Source organism: Pleurodeles waltl, chromosome 7, assembly GCF_031143425.1.
Source record: "Pleurodeles waltl isolate 20211129_DDA chromosome 7, aPleWal1.hap1.20221129, whole genome shotgun sequence".
Lineage (NCBI taxonomy): Eukaryota > Metazoa > Chordata > Amphibia > Caudata > Salamandridae > Pleurodeles > Pleurodeles waltl.
In genome coordinates, this window is record NC_090446.1 from 1422207193 (window position 1) to 1422221244 (window position 14052).

The 14052-nt window shown below is 44.2% G+C and overlaps 1 protein-coding gene across 1 annotated transcript in view; it reads right to left on the reverse strand.

Moving 5' to 3' along the window:
• Window positions 1-4010: 4010 nt before the first annotated feature.
• The window catches only part of LOC138246437 (zinc finger protein RFP-like), a 200225-nt gene continuing 190183 nt past the window's right edge, over window positions 4011-14052 (reverse strand). Inside the window, exon 9 of the mRNA XM_069201048.1 lies at window positions 4011-7335. Within this exon, the coding sequence (XP_069057149.1) occupies window positions 7202-7335 (134 nt within the window). The 3' untranslated portion in view covers window positions 4011-7201. The remainder of the gene's footprint in view (window positions 7336-14052) is intronic.

Here is a 14052-nt window from a genome sequence, read left to right on the forward strand (position 1 = left end):
TTGTTTTGCGAAACAGGGAGGCAGATGGCTATCACCAATTTTATTATAGTAGGATTCTTGTCACAAAGTTTTTCTCTTGATGTCAGTCGTGGCCCATCATTTGATGAATTGGCTTCTCCCCATGATTTAGTGACGCTTTCTCAGCTGGTGATTGGTTCCGGGCCTGCCCTCCGCTTTTCTTCCCAGAGATTCTTTGAGGCAGCCAGTAGACTTTGTGACTGGTAGGTTTTACATTTAATCCTTTTGTTGTTCACTGGATACATGGAGTTTAGGTTCTCTGTTGGATGATTTAAAAAACCACCTTGTACACTCATTGTAATTTCTTGGGGTAGATGGTCACTATAGTCCTGTGCTCATAGTTGGAAGACTAAAACTTTACAAAACAGAGGAAAAGTTACCAAAGTATTAGGCAATTGTGGTGCTAACTGATGCATTATGGAAAGATGCTGGAGGTGGACAATATCCATGGCAGCACCCATTTAGAGCACAACAACATAGACATTCCAGATCTCTAAGTAGATCTTTAGCTGGTTTAGTTTGCTTGCCCCATTTTCCAATTTCTTGTTGTGGGATGTTCCAAATTGCATACTGTTCTTCCAAGAACTTGTCATCTTCCAATGGACCCAGAGGGTGCATGTTAACCTCACCTGTTAATACGAAGCTTGGCAAAGATTCCTCCATTAGTAGCCTTGCTAGTTCCTCTCCCAGTGGTTGTGCTCCTTTGGTCTCGTCACATGGGCCAGTTGTAAGTCATTTTTCTCACTTCTTATGCCCACTCCACGTTGATAATATGGTGTTTGTTGAAGGTATTTTTGTTTCCAGGACTTCGGCTGCATATATGTTCTTTACTGAAGTATATATTGCAAGGCCACCTTTTGAATGACCAAAGTTAGCACTTTTTTGCAACTGGAAGATGGTGGGTTTTAAATCCTTGTAGATGGAAAGGCTGTTTTAGCCAGGTCTCTTGTAAGAGTATTAGATCAATATTTTGGAAATATTGGAGTAACTGGGATTCTCTTTTTCTTTTGCTTCCAAAGCCGTTAACGTTCCATGACTATAATTATAGAAAGGTATTCTTTCTTGATGTCTTTTTCTTTCCAAGTCAAGCCTTATTGTTCTGGATATTTAATGTTCTGGCTAGCCAGCCCCAGTCTTCAGCTGTTGAGGAAGTTGACGTGCCATTCCTAGCTTTGCTTTATCCTCCAGCCTTCACTATCCCCTTAGATAATGAAGATGTACTGAAAGCCCCCTCTAAGTAGTGATTGAGTTTGCGTCATAGTGAACTTTGCACTAAGACCTACCTGCTTACTGGGTTTTGAAAGCAGGGCTTCTGGGTAACCTTTTTCCAAGAAGGGCATCACTTTGATTCCCCCCAGGTTTGTAATTGTTCACGCTCGTTCATGATCCTCTTATCTATTTCAGGTGAAGCCCAGGTTGCCATTGTTACCTCATTCTCTGAGAGATGCTCATGCACTTTAAACTCAATTGCATCCATATAGAGGACTTTAAATCTGCAAGTCTACCTATCGTTGTTAGTAGTCACACAATATTTCCCCTATTGAGGATATCCCTTCAGCCTCTGGACTTGTACTCCAGGAGGAACCAGGTGATGGTAGTTCCTGACAGCATCTGTGAATGATAAAAGCAGTTGGCTTGATGTACCCGAAATTCCACTTCAGTTGGACTTAGTACCCCAGCCTGCATGGCTTTAAATTTATTTCTGATAATTGGACTTGACACTGGTGTATTTACGGCAATTGGATTTGTCATTCAGGATTCCCCCTGTGTGACTACTATCCCTTCCTGTATTCCACTTGATGTTTGGTCATCCTGTCTGCTGTTGACCTTGACCCATTATGCCTCCCCTCTTACTTCAAAATGTGTACCAGGCTGCTTAAGAGTATTCTGCCTGTTGTTGTCCCTCGTCCATAGGGCCTCGCCTCTTACTTCTAAGTTCAATTCAGACTGATTAAGAACATTCTGCATGCCAGACGCTATTCTTTCATTGACTCCCTCTTCTACTTGCCGGCTTATCTCAGATGTTACAGGGCCACGGCAAAAGAACACTGTTATGTCAGTAACCCTTTTCCTGACCACCTTCTTCTGTTTCTGATGTTGCTTTCAGGAGCTTACTACTGCTGGTCCTGCTCCATTCTTCAATAACTTTTCTAGCTGGGGGTGATCCTTCCTGATTGCTAATTCATTTGTGGCACAAGACGGAGGCCCATCAGTCTCTTGGTCTTGCGTATCTACTTGCATCTGTAAAGGCTTGTTTTGTTTTCGGGCATTTTTCCTACCAATTCCTTCTCACTTTTCTCCATACTCTCAGCTGTGTGGTTGGCTGTTTCATTTCCCTGCCTGAGGGTTACCTGAGTTGTGATCCCTTAAGTGGTGTAACTTTTATTTTGTCAGACAGGAGGTCACTCATTACAGTTGGTAGTATCAATGGTTTATCCACTATTGTAGTGCAATTGCAGCATGATTCAGTTAGTTGCGTTTCTGTCTGGGTCTTTCTGATCAGATTATTCATGTCAGACAACTTGGTGTTGATGTTTGAGATGAGTATAGCAATAGAGAGAAGACGTGATAATTGCATGTCCATTTTGTCAGACTGATATTGCATTGCTGTTAGGCTTTATGAATTCCTCTTGGAGAAGTGGTCCCCCTCCAGGCCTTGGCCATTGGTAATGGTGTTTAAAATGCTGCTCTTGACTAACCCTAGAAGTTTTGACTTGGAAAGTTTTTCAGAAAAAGGTGGCCTGAGAACCTACAGAAGACTGGGACCTACCTGCTCGCCAATTGGCCCAAGTTGCACAGCTGGTCTAGACTCTGCGGTAGCTCCTGCTTCATTCTTCTACACAGCAGCAAATCCTTTCCAGCGGGACCTCTCAGCAAAGCTATCCAGTATTGTGTGAGCCCTCGTCAGCTACCGCCTGCAGCTTCATCCTGCTGTAGATTTTCAGCTTCATAAAAAGTGACAAAGTCAAAAGATAGAAATTTTCACAGCAACTCTTTCCAGTGGCTCCCTGATTACTAAACCTTCTCCTTGGACGCTGCCAGCTGCTCTGCCCCTCTGAACTTTACCTCCTTAGGCACATTTTTTCCTTAAAATATGAAAATTCGGAATGTCCTCACTACTGATTGGATTAAATTCAATTCAATGTCATTGTATTTATTAAAATGTGTTAAAATTGTTTCTGTTTATCTAAATTGATTTGGTCTAAATTGGTTTGGCATTTTTATTGTGTGGTGTTTTCATGTTATTACTGTTTGTGTGCTGCATAAATTCTAAATATCTTTGTTAAGCCTGACTGCTTTTTTGCCAAGCTACCAGGATATTAAAGACTGGTTAATTTAGTGACTTTCATGTTTCACCTTGACAAGGAGTGTGTTTTTGCTTGAGAAGGGTTTCAACCCCTATCAACCAATAACCTAATTTCCTTGTTGTGGTGTGCTCTGTTATGTAAATTTGTAGCACCTAGGAAGATATCCGAGCAGGTGTGCATCTAGCCAAAACTAGGGCCAAGCGGGACTACTTAAAAAGCCAGAGGTTCAGCTTCTTGTGGAATTCAATAAGTGAGGAGAAGGCTTTTGTGTGATGTGGCAGGTTGTTAATTGTTTTTGGAGCCATGTAGGAGAAGGCTTCATGCTGGATCAGGTATTCCGTATGCATGGTATTTGCATGGTGTTTGTGTAGGTAGATGTCAAGCACCAAAGTGTGTACTATAAGGTTTGCGTAGGATATCTTGGGTCGAACGAAGATTGTGTTGAATTAAGATTAAGTAAGGTTAGGATTTGGCAGAGAAAATGTTTTATGCCACATCTGTTAAAAAATATAGTGAATGAATACAATGTTGCCGAAATTATTTATTTTTTTAATCATTGTATTGCAAAAGCATTACACAAAACTACAGAGTAGGTAAATGGAGAATCCTCGGGAAACGGTATTGTAGAAATTAATAATTCATTATTATGTAGACAATTAACAAAAGAAAATTAGCAACATAGAAATATCATTCATAACTCCATTAATCATTGTATATACCCGAACGTTGCAAGGGCTGTTAATTCAGTTTTTATAAAAATCACCAAGTTGAAAATTGACAGAACAGTCAAAGGAATTTGTGTCATTTAGAACCATTTATAAATATCAGTTGAAAATGACATGTTTGCTTACACTATTACAAAATGCTCCATTTGATAATGGTATTATTTAAATAATATATTCATCTATCTTGAAGAAAACGCTGGGAATTAGGCACATTTTAAATGATCAGTTTCGTAAAAAGCATACTTGTGATGAATAAAATGTTCTATTACATTTGTGACAGATAAAATCAGTGTATTTTTCAGAAAGGGATTGCGAATCATGGATTATATAATGTACAATATTGTAATTATTCATATATCAAATTGGCTCAGGAGATGCCCAGTGTCATCTTACTGAACACATTAAACTCTTTTTCGTGACATACTGCAGTACTGCTCCAGTATGTTGCCACATTTTGTTTTCTTTTTCAGCTCTATGTGACCTCCTCACGTGAGTTATTTAATGGACCCCGGTATCATCACACTGGTTTGTGCATCAAGTGGCTGCTGCCAAATGCAGTGCTTGGTCAATGTCAACACTTTGTGTTTGGTAGGTTACTCACTGCTTAGCCAATCAGTAACTCTAGGGATTAGCTTTCACCTGATTTATTGGCCCTGTTGCTGTAAAGGAGGAAACGCATTTGACAGAGAACCAGCGTTCTTGTCGCACTGCAAAGCCATTTATGCTATTAATATGTGATGTAACCCAGATGAACCGCCACCAAAAGCAAAAGGATTGCCACTCTAGTGAGCCATTTCTGCAAAACTCTAATTCATACAGATGTCATTAGAGCATGACATGTCAGACATGCACTTCGCAGGGCCACCTGTTTGGTAAGTCATACAATGGCAGTGTTTCTGATTTAGTAATGGATTGGACTGGATTACTGCCCTCCCCCCCCGTATTTTAGAATATTTTCTAAGCAGTTGTGCATGCTACAAACCATTGTCTCTCACAGTGAGAAAGGCATGGGAATAGTGAACTACGGAGGTGCAGCAAAAATTAAGTGATCTACTGGGTGTTTTCTATGTTGTTTTCTGAAATTGAATAAGGCTTGATTGACAGAACACCTGATATGAAAGTTACAGATTTACAGGCATACAAACCTACATAAAAGACACATATGTAGAACTATCACCTTGTGTGTTATTTAAATAAGGTTTCACAAAAGCACGTGCACTTTTATTTTTTGTTTCGTCACAGGAAAAAATGTCTTATGCTTGGAGAAAAAAATGCCCTCTCTCGCCTAGTAATTACATGGGTGTTCTTCCCGCATCCTCACCCTTCAATTCTGTACTACTACCCTTGAGAGGTGTAGATTTAGATGTGTTTCCAGGGAGGCAAATACCTGCCAGAGATGTCCAGATACCAACAAATGCACTGGTTTGTGGTAACACACCAATATGTACAGGTAGATTTGTGAAAAATTATCGCAACTATCTTGAATCCGTAAATGAAGAAATCCCTAGTGGCCTTCACAAATGGATCTTGGAATACTATAAACACATACTTAACCCCCGTGGAAATTTAGGGCAATAGGGGTTCATAGTGTGCTAGTTCAAGTTCATAAATGCCACAAAGTATGGGCTATGGCATGTTGATGATGCCATGCAGACAGCCTGCCTGTATTATTTCTGAATATATGGCTACTGTGGGTTCAATGTACACAACTGAGGGACACCACTAGTCCACTTCTGAAGGAGCAGTTTTTCTTCACAAATTGGCACATACGCAGGAGGCTGGGCATGAATATCTTGGCATGTATTTCAAGCTTTTAGAAGTATGCATGAGATAAAACCACCGAGGTGAAACACTGAGTTTTTCCCGGCAGTATCCCTTCCTTGTTTCCAAGTTCAGTAGGAGGGACAACATCGGTTTTGGTTGCATAATTTAGCCTTTTCCAGACTGCAAAGTTCAGAATCCGGATGTGTTTTTTTCCATTTGGTGGAACTTGTACATGAAAAATGTGTTTGTCTGAGTTTGATCTGATCTCTACTCAGTGTCGAATTTGGTGCAAAGAACGTTTTCACCCCAAATGACATTTTTCTTGGTGCTCTTAGTGTAGCCCTTTGAGTTTTGATTGAATTTAGGAAGGTTACTGCTGAGTTTGAGTATTTCCATGAGCTTATGTGGGATCTGCAGTCGTGTAGCACAGTGGATGGCTTGTGGAACATTTCAAGTTCAACTTTATTTATTCCACCAGTTTTTTATAGCACATGATCACCAAAGGTATATGTACTTGCTGTACAGTGATGACAGACAAGGTCTCACAAAAAAACAGAGTTGTACATATTAACAACAGAGCAAAACCTAGTAGTATAGCAAAGTCATAATAACAATGCCGTGTCTGGGAGGAGGGGTGGGGGAAGATGAAGGGGAAGAGAGATGATACAGACAGCCTGTGGAGGGAGAGGCCAAACAGGCAATACAAACATTAGTTAATATGGAATAAACACACCAAATTGCCATAATGAAAAACCTCATTCTTAACTTCTTTATTATATTGACTTTCCCACAATATTCAAAAACGTACATGAGACAAGGCGCTCATCATGGTTAAAAGCAATTTGTTAACTTGTTTTGCTTGTAAATTTTTTTAAAAACTGGAAGCGATTCTTTATGGATCATCATGATGTATGTACAAAAAAATATCAAATGCACTAGTGACAAATTAGTTGAATTACGAAAAGAGCATTTTATCTAGACTTCTATTTTATTCTTTTTATCAATTTTCATGAATTTTCCACCTAATCATATCGGAACATTTGGCTAATTTTAATCATAACACCCACCTATTTTCCTTAAGTGAATGTGCTTTAGATGGAATTACAACATGACCATCTCTGGAATGTGTTTTATTAATAGTGAGGAAAGTTCGAGGTGCGATGCTGCTACAATCAGTTGTAATATATTTTATATAAGCTTCTGGATCCAGCGAGGTCCTTTACCACTTTTTTTATCTTGTGAATTTATAAGTCAGCCACCTAGAGCAGCGTCCACCTTTGCTGGCTTATTTTTGTTCTTCTGCTTTGGAGGGGCAGCGGAGATAAGAAAAGATACGAGGCAATGAGATGATCAACATTGGGTTCCCGTGTGAGTCATTTGTAATTGTTACAGAAGCTCAACATAATTAGCCGGGAACATCCCAAATGTATCATTGCACATTCCGTACCACCAGCCTTCGTCGAGTACTGTAATTTGTGTAACAATACCACCCTCAAATATAGATAATTCATCCTCGTCACCTGTAAGGGAAACAGAAAAAATATTTTAAATATTGATGCACACTACTTCAAAGAATACACAAATGTATAAAAGCTACAATAAGACAAACACAAAATGGCAATTTGTGAACCACAGTAGCATACAATGTACTTCCCTTCCCCAAGTTAATGACTCTGTTGCCAGTCAATTGTGTGATTTGTAAAATAAGCCTGGTGGAGACAGTGGTGGCTGGTGAGATCAGAAAGTGGTGGGCGTAAAAGTTTGTGATGAATACCTGGTGGGGAGTGAACGTGGTGACCAAGCCCGGCCATCACAAGCAGGGATTCCGGGGGGTTCTCTCCCTGAGAAAATTGGGAAAAACAGAGTGGGGAAATGGTGCATGCTCAAGCATGTTTGAGAAAGAAGAAGGTTAAGAATAGTGCTTTAAATGGGGAAAACGTAGTGCTGGTACTCGCCAAAGTGATTTACAGCAATATATTCAAGTACATTTCCAAAAAGAGTTATCTATTTCGAAAGGGCCCTTTACAATGTTCTTCTAGCGCAACAGAATGTTAAATATGTAGCACTGTGTCACAATGGCCAGCGCTGCTGACTTAGGAGATGGGGAACCAGCCAGGTCAGAGTGTCAGCTCAAAATCCTGTGATCCTGGGCAAATTAACTAATCTCTCGGTGCCTAAAAAAAAAAATGTGTCCTTGTGCAATGTAATGAAAAGTGAACACCCGATCCATGCATGTGGATGGACTTTGGGACCTATTTGCTTTACCCTGCCCCTGGGCCCCACACTCAAGTGCGAAACAACGGCCCACCTAATACGGTGGGGATAGTGAGACTCTGATGCCTGTGAAGCTGGAAGGTGTGATTGGCCTTGAAGAAAATCTGTCTGTGTAACAGTTGAAGATTCAGCTGGGGAGTGAGGGCACTGTGAGCACACCTTTACGTTACTGCTTTATTTAATTAACATTTTATAAAATAGATTTTGGCGGGGAATGCAAGGGCGCCCTGGGCTTCTGAACGTGCACCTTGCCCCTTTGGCTCTGCCACAGGCGGCAGTGCTAATTTGCTTAAACAGGCTGGGTGACTCTTGGTCTGATCTGGGTTGTTACACAGCACGGCAACTGCTGACACCCGTTACTTGAGAGAGAACGGTGCTGTTAACCATGAGTGTATGTCTATGTTCAAGGGCCATTTTTTGTTTATGCATTTTATTTTTATAGCACAAGCCCAACCAGAAGGTATCATAATGCTTTACATCAGCACTAGTTACGTTATAAAAGGACACATTTGTATTTTGGTAGGCACTGGAATATTTAGCGATTTCCCCAGAGACACAGTATGTTTAGCCGATACCGAGATTCGAACCTGGTTCTCCAGCTTCAAATTCGTCGGCTCTGGCCATTATGCCACATCCTCTCTATAGCTCTATCGGGATCATATCGCTCTTGATTGCCTCATGGAGAAGTCAGATTTGGGGGGCCAGCATGCCCGGCTTGATAGTTTGCCACAGATGTTGTGGTGATGGGAAGTGGGGGATGTGGGCAGAGTCTAGGGCTTAAGGGCGTCCACAGACAGGGCGCATGAATGCTAAACATGCTGCCTTTTTCACTTTCCGCGTTTTGATAATTTGATCAACTTTCTGCGTTTTCTTGTTTTGTTTTGCTATGAATATTGCTGGTGCACCACACAGGGGTGCACAGGTGGACTCTCCATCAGTCATGGAGCCTAGACAGCTCTGGCAGAATCTCAGAGCTCTTCACACGCGTTTGTTTGTTTCCCTTCATTAGCGCTGCGACCCCTCGCAATAGGGTCACGGCCACTGGTCGCTCTCCCGATAATTTTGCATGGAGTTCTCCCAGCCCGCTCCTCCAATGCAACGCAGCCAGCACTCTTCTCGCTTTCACCTTGTGTGAGGACACATTGTTTTGGTATGGCCTCTAATTTTATAATACTCCGATCTTTTTGTTAGCAGGTGTAGGAAGTTGGCTCTGTTTGCACTATTTCAAAGTAAGGAATAGTATGCACAGAGTCCAAGGGTTCCCCTTAGAGGTAAGATAGTGGCAAAAAGAGATAATACTAATGCTCTATTTTGTGGTAGTGTGGTCGAGCAGTAGGCTTATCAAAGGAGTAGTGTTAAGCATTTGTTGTACATACACACAGGCAATAAATGAGGAACACACACTCAGAGACAATTCCATGCCAATAGGTTTTTGTATAAAAAATATCTTTTCTTTTAAGAACCATAGGTTCAAATTGTAATATCTCATTTGAAAGGTATTGCAGGTAAGTACTTTAGGAACTTTGAATAATCACAATAGCATATATACTTTTCACATAAAACACAAATAGTTGTTTTAAAAGTGGACACAGTGCAATTTTCACAGTTCCTGGGGGAGGTAAAGTATTGTTAGTTCTTGCAGGTAAGTAAACCACCTACGGGGTTTAGATTTGGGTCCAAGGTAGCCCACCGTTGGGGATTCAGAGCAACCCCAAAGTTACCACACCAGCAGCTCAGGGCCGGTGAGGTGCAGAGGTCAAAGTGGTGCCCCAAAACGCATAGGCTTCAATGGAGAAGGGGGTGCCCCGGTTCCAGTCTGCCAGCAGGTAAGTACCCGTGTCTTCGGAGGGCAGACCAGGGGGGTTTTGTAGGGCACCGGGGGGGACACAAGTCAGCACAGAAAGTACACCCTCAGCAGCACAGGGGCAGCCGGGTGCAGTGTGCAAACACGCGTCGGGTTTCCAATAGATTTCAATGGGAGACCAAGGGGTCTCTTCAGCGATGCAGGCAGGCAAGGGGGGGGGGCTCCTCGGGGTAGCCACCACCTGGGCAAGGGAGAGGGCCACCTGGGGGTCACTCCTGCACTGGAGTTCCGATCCTTCAGGTCCTGGGGGCTGCGGGTGCAGGGTCTCTTCCAGGCGTCGGGATTTTAGAGTCAGGCAGTCGCAGTCAGGGGGAGCCTCGGGATTCCCTCTGCAGGCGTCGCTGTGTGGGCTCAGGGGGGACAACTTTGGTTACTCACAGTCTTGGAGTCGCCTGGGGGTCCTCTCTGTAGCGTTGTTTCTTCACCAGTCGAGTCGGGGTCGCCGGGTGCAGTGTTGCAAGTCTCACGCTTCTTGCGGGGATTGCAGGGGTCTTTAAATCTGCTCCTCTGAAACAAAGTTGCAGTCTTTGTGGAACAGGGCCGCTGTCCTCAGGAGTTTCTTGGTCTTCTTGAAGCAGGGCAGTCCTCTGAGGATTCAGAGGTCGCTGGTCCTGGGGAAAGCGTCGCTGGAGCAGGTTTCTTTAGAAGGCAGGAGACAGGCCGGTAGGACTGGGGCCAAAGCAGTTGGTGTCTTCTTTCTTCTTCTGCAGGGGTTTTTCAGCTCAGCAGTCCTCTTCTTCGGTACGTTGCAGGAATCTGATTTCCTAGGTTCAGGGGAGCCCCTAAATACAGAATTTAGGGGTGTGTTTAGGTCAGGGAGGGCAGTAGCCAATGGCTACTAGCCCTGAGGGTGGCTACACCCTCTTTGTGCCTCCTCCCAAGGGGAGGGGGTCACATTCCTATCCCTATTGGGGGGATCCTCCATCTGCAAGATGGAGGATTCCTAAAAGTCAGAGTCACTTCAGCTCAGGTTGCCTTAGGGGCAGTCCTGACTGGCCAGTGACTCCTCCTTGTTTTTCTCATTATCTCTCCTGGACTTGCTGCCAAAAGTGGGGGCTGTGTCCAGGGGGCGGGCATCTCCACTAGCTGGAATGCCCTAGGGCTTTGTAACACGAAGCCTGAGCCTTTGAGGCTCACTGCTAGGTGTTACAGTTCCTGCAGGGGGGAGGTGTGAAGCACCTCCACCCAGAGCAGGCTTTGTTTCTGTCCTCAGAGAGCACAAAGGCTCTCACCGCATGGGGTCAGAAACTCATCTCTCAGCAGCAGGCTGGCACAGACCAGTCAGTCCTGCACTGAACAATAGGGTAAAATACAAGGGGCAACTCTAAGATGCACTCTGTGTGCATTTTTTTTATAAATCCAACACTGGCATCAGTGTGGGTTTATTATTCTGAGAAGTTTGATACTAAACTTCCAAGTATTCCCTGTAGCCATTATGGAGCTGTTGAGTTCGTTTTTGACAGACTCCCAGACCATATACTCTTATGGCTACCCTGCACTTACAATGTCTAAGGTTTTGCTTAGACACTGTAGGGGCATAGTGCTCATGCACATATGCCCTCACCTGTGGTATAGTGCACCCTGCCTTAGGGCTGTAAGGCCTGCTAGAGGGGTGACTTACCTATGCCACAGGCAGTGTGAGGTTGGCATGGCACCCTGAGGGGAGTGCCATGTCGACTTAGTTATATTCTCCCCACCAGCACACACAAGCGGGCAAGCAGTGTGTCTGTGCTGAGTGAGGGGTCCCTAGGGTGGCATAAGATATGCTGCAGCCCTTAGAGACCTTCCCTGGCATCAGGGCCCTTGGTACCCGGGGTACCAGTTACAAGGGACTTACCTGGAGGCCAGGAGTGTGCCAATTGTGGAGACAATGGTACATTTCAGGTGAAAGAACACTGGTGCTGGGGCCTGGTTAGCAGGGTCCCAGCACACTTCTCAGTCAAGTCAGCATCAGGCAAAAAGTGAGGGGGTACCTGCAACAGGGAGCCATTTCTTTACACAAGCCCCCCTCCCCCCCAGCCCACAGGCCAGGAGACTCAGACAAAGCTGGGAGAGTCTTCCTAGTCTGTCAGGCGAGGAAGAGTAGAGGAAATAGGCTGGTTTGTTGCAGGGCCTACTCTGCCTTACATCCTCCTGTTTAGGTCATTCACCCTGGGGAACTGACCCACTTCCACAGTGATAGGACCTAGTCTGAACTGCCTCTTGTCTGTGCTTTTAATGTCTTGACCCATTCTCTCTATTTTGGGGTTAGAGGTATTCACCTCTGCTAATCTTATCTTAGCCAGGGTCACCCCTAGCTTACCCAAAGAGGTTACCCAGAGCTGGAGTAACCCCACCATGAGCAACAGGGTCAGGGGGCCTAACTTGCTATTTGGCATGGGGTCTGACCACCATGCCAAGGATAGTACAGCCATAAAGGCTAACACCCAGCAGAGGCCACTGACAGCTGTCAGTGCCCAGAACCACACCTTTAGCTCTTCACCTACAAGGGAAGGGGCTAAGTTACAGGCTTCTTTGGGTTCAGTGTGCCTGTCTGCTGTATTAGAGTGGGGGGTTACCACATCTTGTAGTAAACACCCTTCTTCCACTCTTTCTTCTGTTAGCTGAGGAGCCACCCACTCAGACTTAACAGTTGCCTGACTAGCCAGGACTTCTTGTGGGTCAGGTTGGACTTTACCAGTGCCACTTTTGGAGTTCTCCCCTACTGGAGCAGAATCTTCTTGGCTTGCTGGAACCTTGGCTAAAGTTTGTCCATCCTTCCTATACTGTTTTCTTTTCTTTTTCTTCTGGGGCCTGCTTGCAGTTACTGCAGGGGCAGGACCTCCAGAATCCTTGGGAGAGGACTGGCACTGGACCAGTTCCTCTCTTGGGCTCTGACTAACCTCTGGGTAGTCATTTCCAAGGAGACAATCAAGGGGGAGGTCTGTACTAACTACTAGCCTTCTCCAGCTAAAAGTCCCACCCACTTATATGGGCACAAAAGCCTAAGGCCTATCAGTGACCCTGTCTGGGCTAACTCTTACTCTGGCCATCTCACCTGGGATGTACTGGTTTGAGAACACCAGCCTGTCATGCACAATAGTGTGACTGGCACAAGTGTCTCTCAGGGCAGTGGCTGGGATTCCATTCACCAGTAGGTGGTGGAAGTGTCTACTTCCCTCTGGAATCTCCAACTCACCAGTTGGGCCCCTTTCCCAGTTGAAAGCTATGAAGACCTCCTCATCTGAGGAGTCATCCCCAGTGGCTACACTGGTTACCCCTGGGATTTTGCTAGGGGGTTTGTTTTTGGGACAAGAAGTGTCCTTGGTGTGGTGCCCTGTCTGTCCACAGGTATGGCACCATGCCTTAGTGGCATCCCAGTTCTTACCCTGGTACCCACCTTTGTTTTGGGTTGTGTCTTGGGGCCCACCCACCTGTTCTGGTTTTTGGGGGCCTACAGAGGACTCTTTTTCTTTATTTCTAGTGTCACCCACTTTCTCCTCGGGAGGCTTTGTAACCCCTTTCTTTTGGTCAACCCCAGTGGAAGTTTTGGTTACCCTGGTCTTGACCCAGTGGTCTGCCTTCTTTCACAATTCTTAGGGAGAAATTGGACCTAGGTCTACCAGATACTGATGCAACTTTTCATTGAAGCAGTTACTTAAAATTTGTTCTTTCATAAACAAATTATAAAGCCCAACATAGTCATGTACTTCATTTCCAGTTACCCAACCATCCAGTGTTTTTACTGAGTAATCAACAAAATCAACCCTGGTCTGGCTCGAGGATTTTTGAGCCCCCCTGAATCTAATTCTATACTCCTCAGTGGAGAATCCAAAGCCCTCAATCAGGGTTCCCTTCATGAGGTCATGAGGTCATAAGATTCTGCATCTTTTCCAGAGAGTGTGAGGAGTCTATCCCTACACTTTCCAGTGAACATTTCCCAAAGGAGAGCACCCCAGTGAGATCTGTTTACTTTTCTGGTTGCACAAGCCCTCTCAAAAGCTGTGAACCATTTGGTGATGTAATCACCATCTTCATATTTTGTTATAATCCCTTTAGGGATTTTTAGGATGTCAGTATTCTCTCTGACCCTATTTATGTTGCTGCCACCATTGATGGG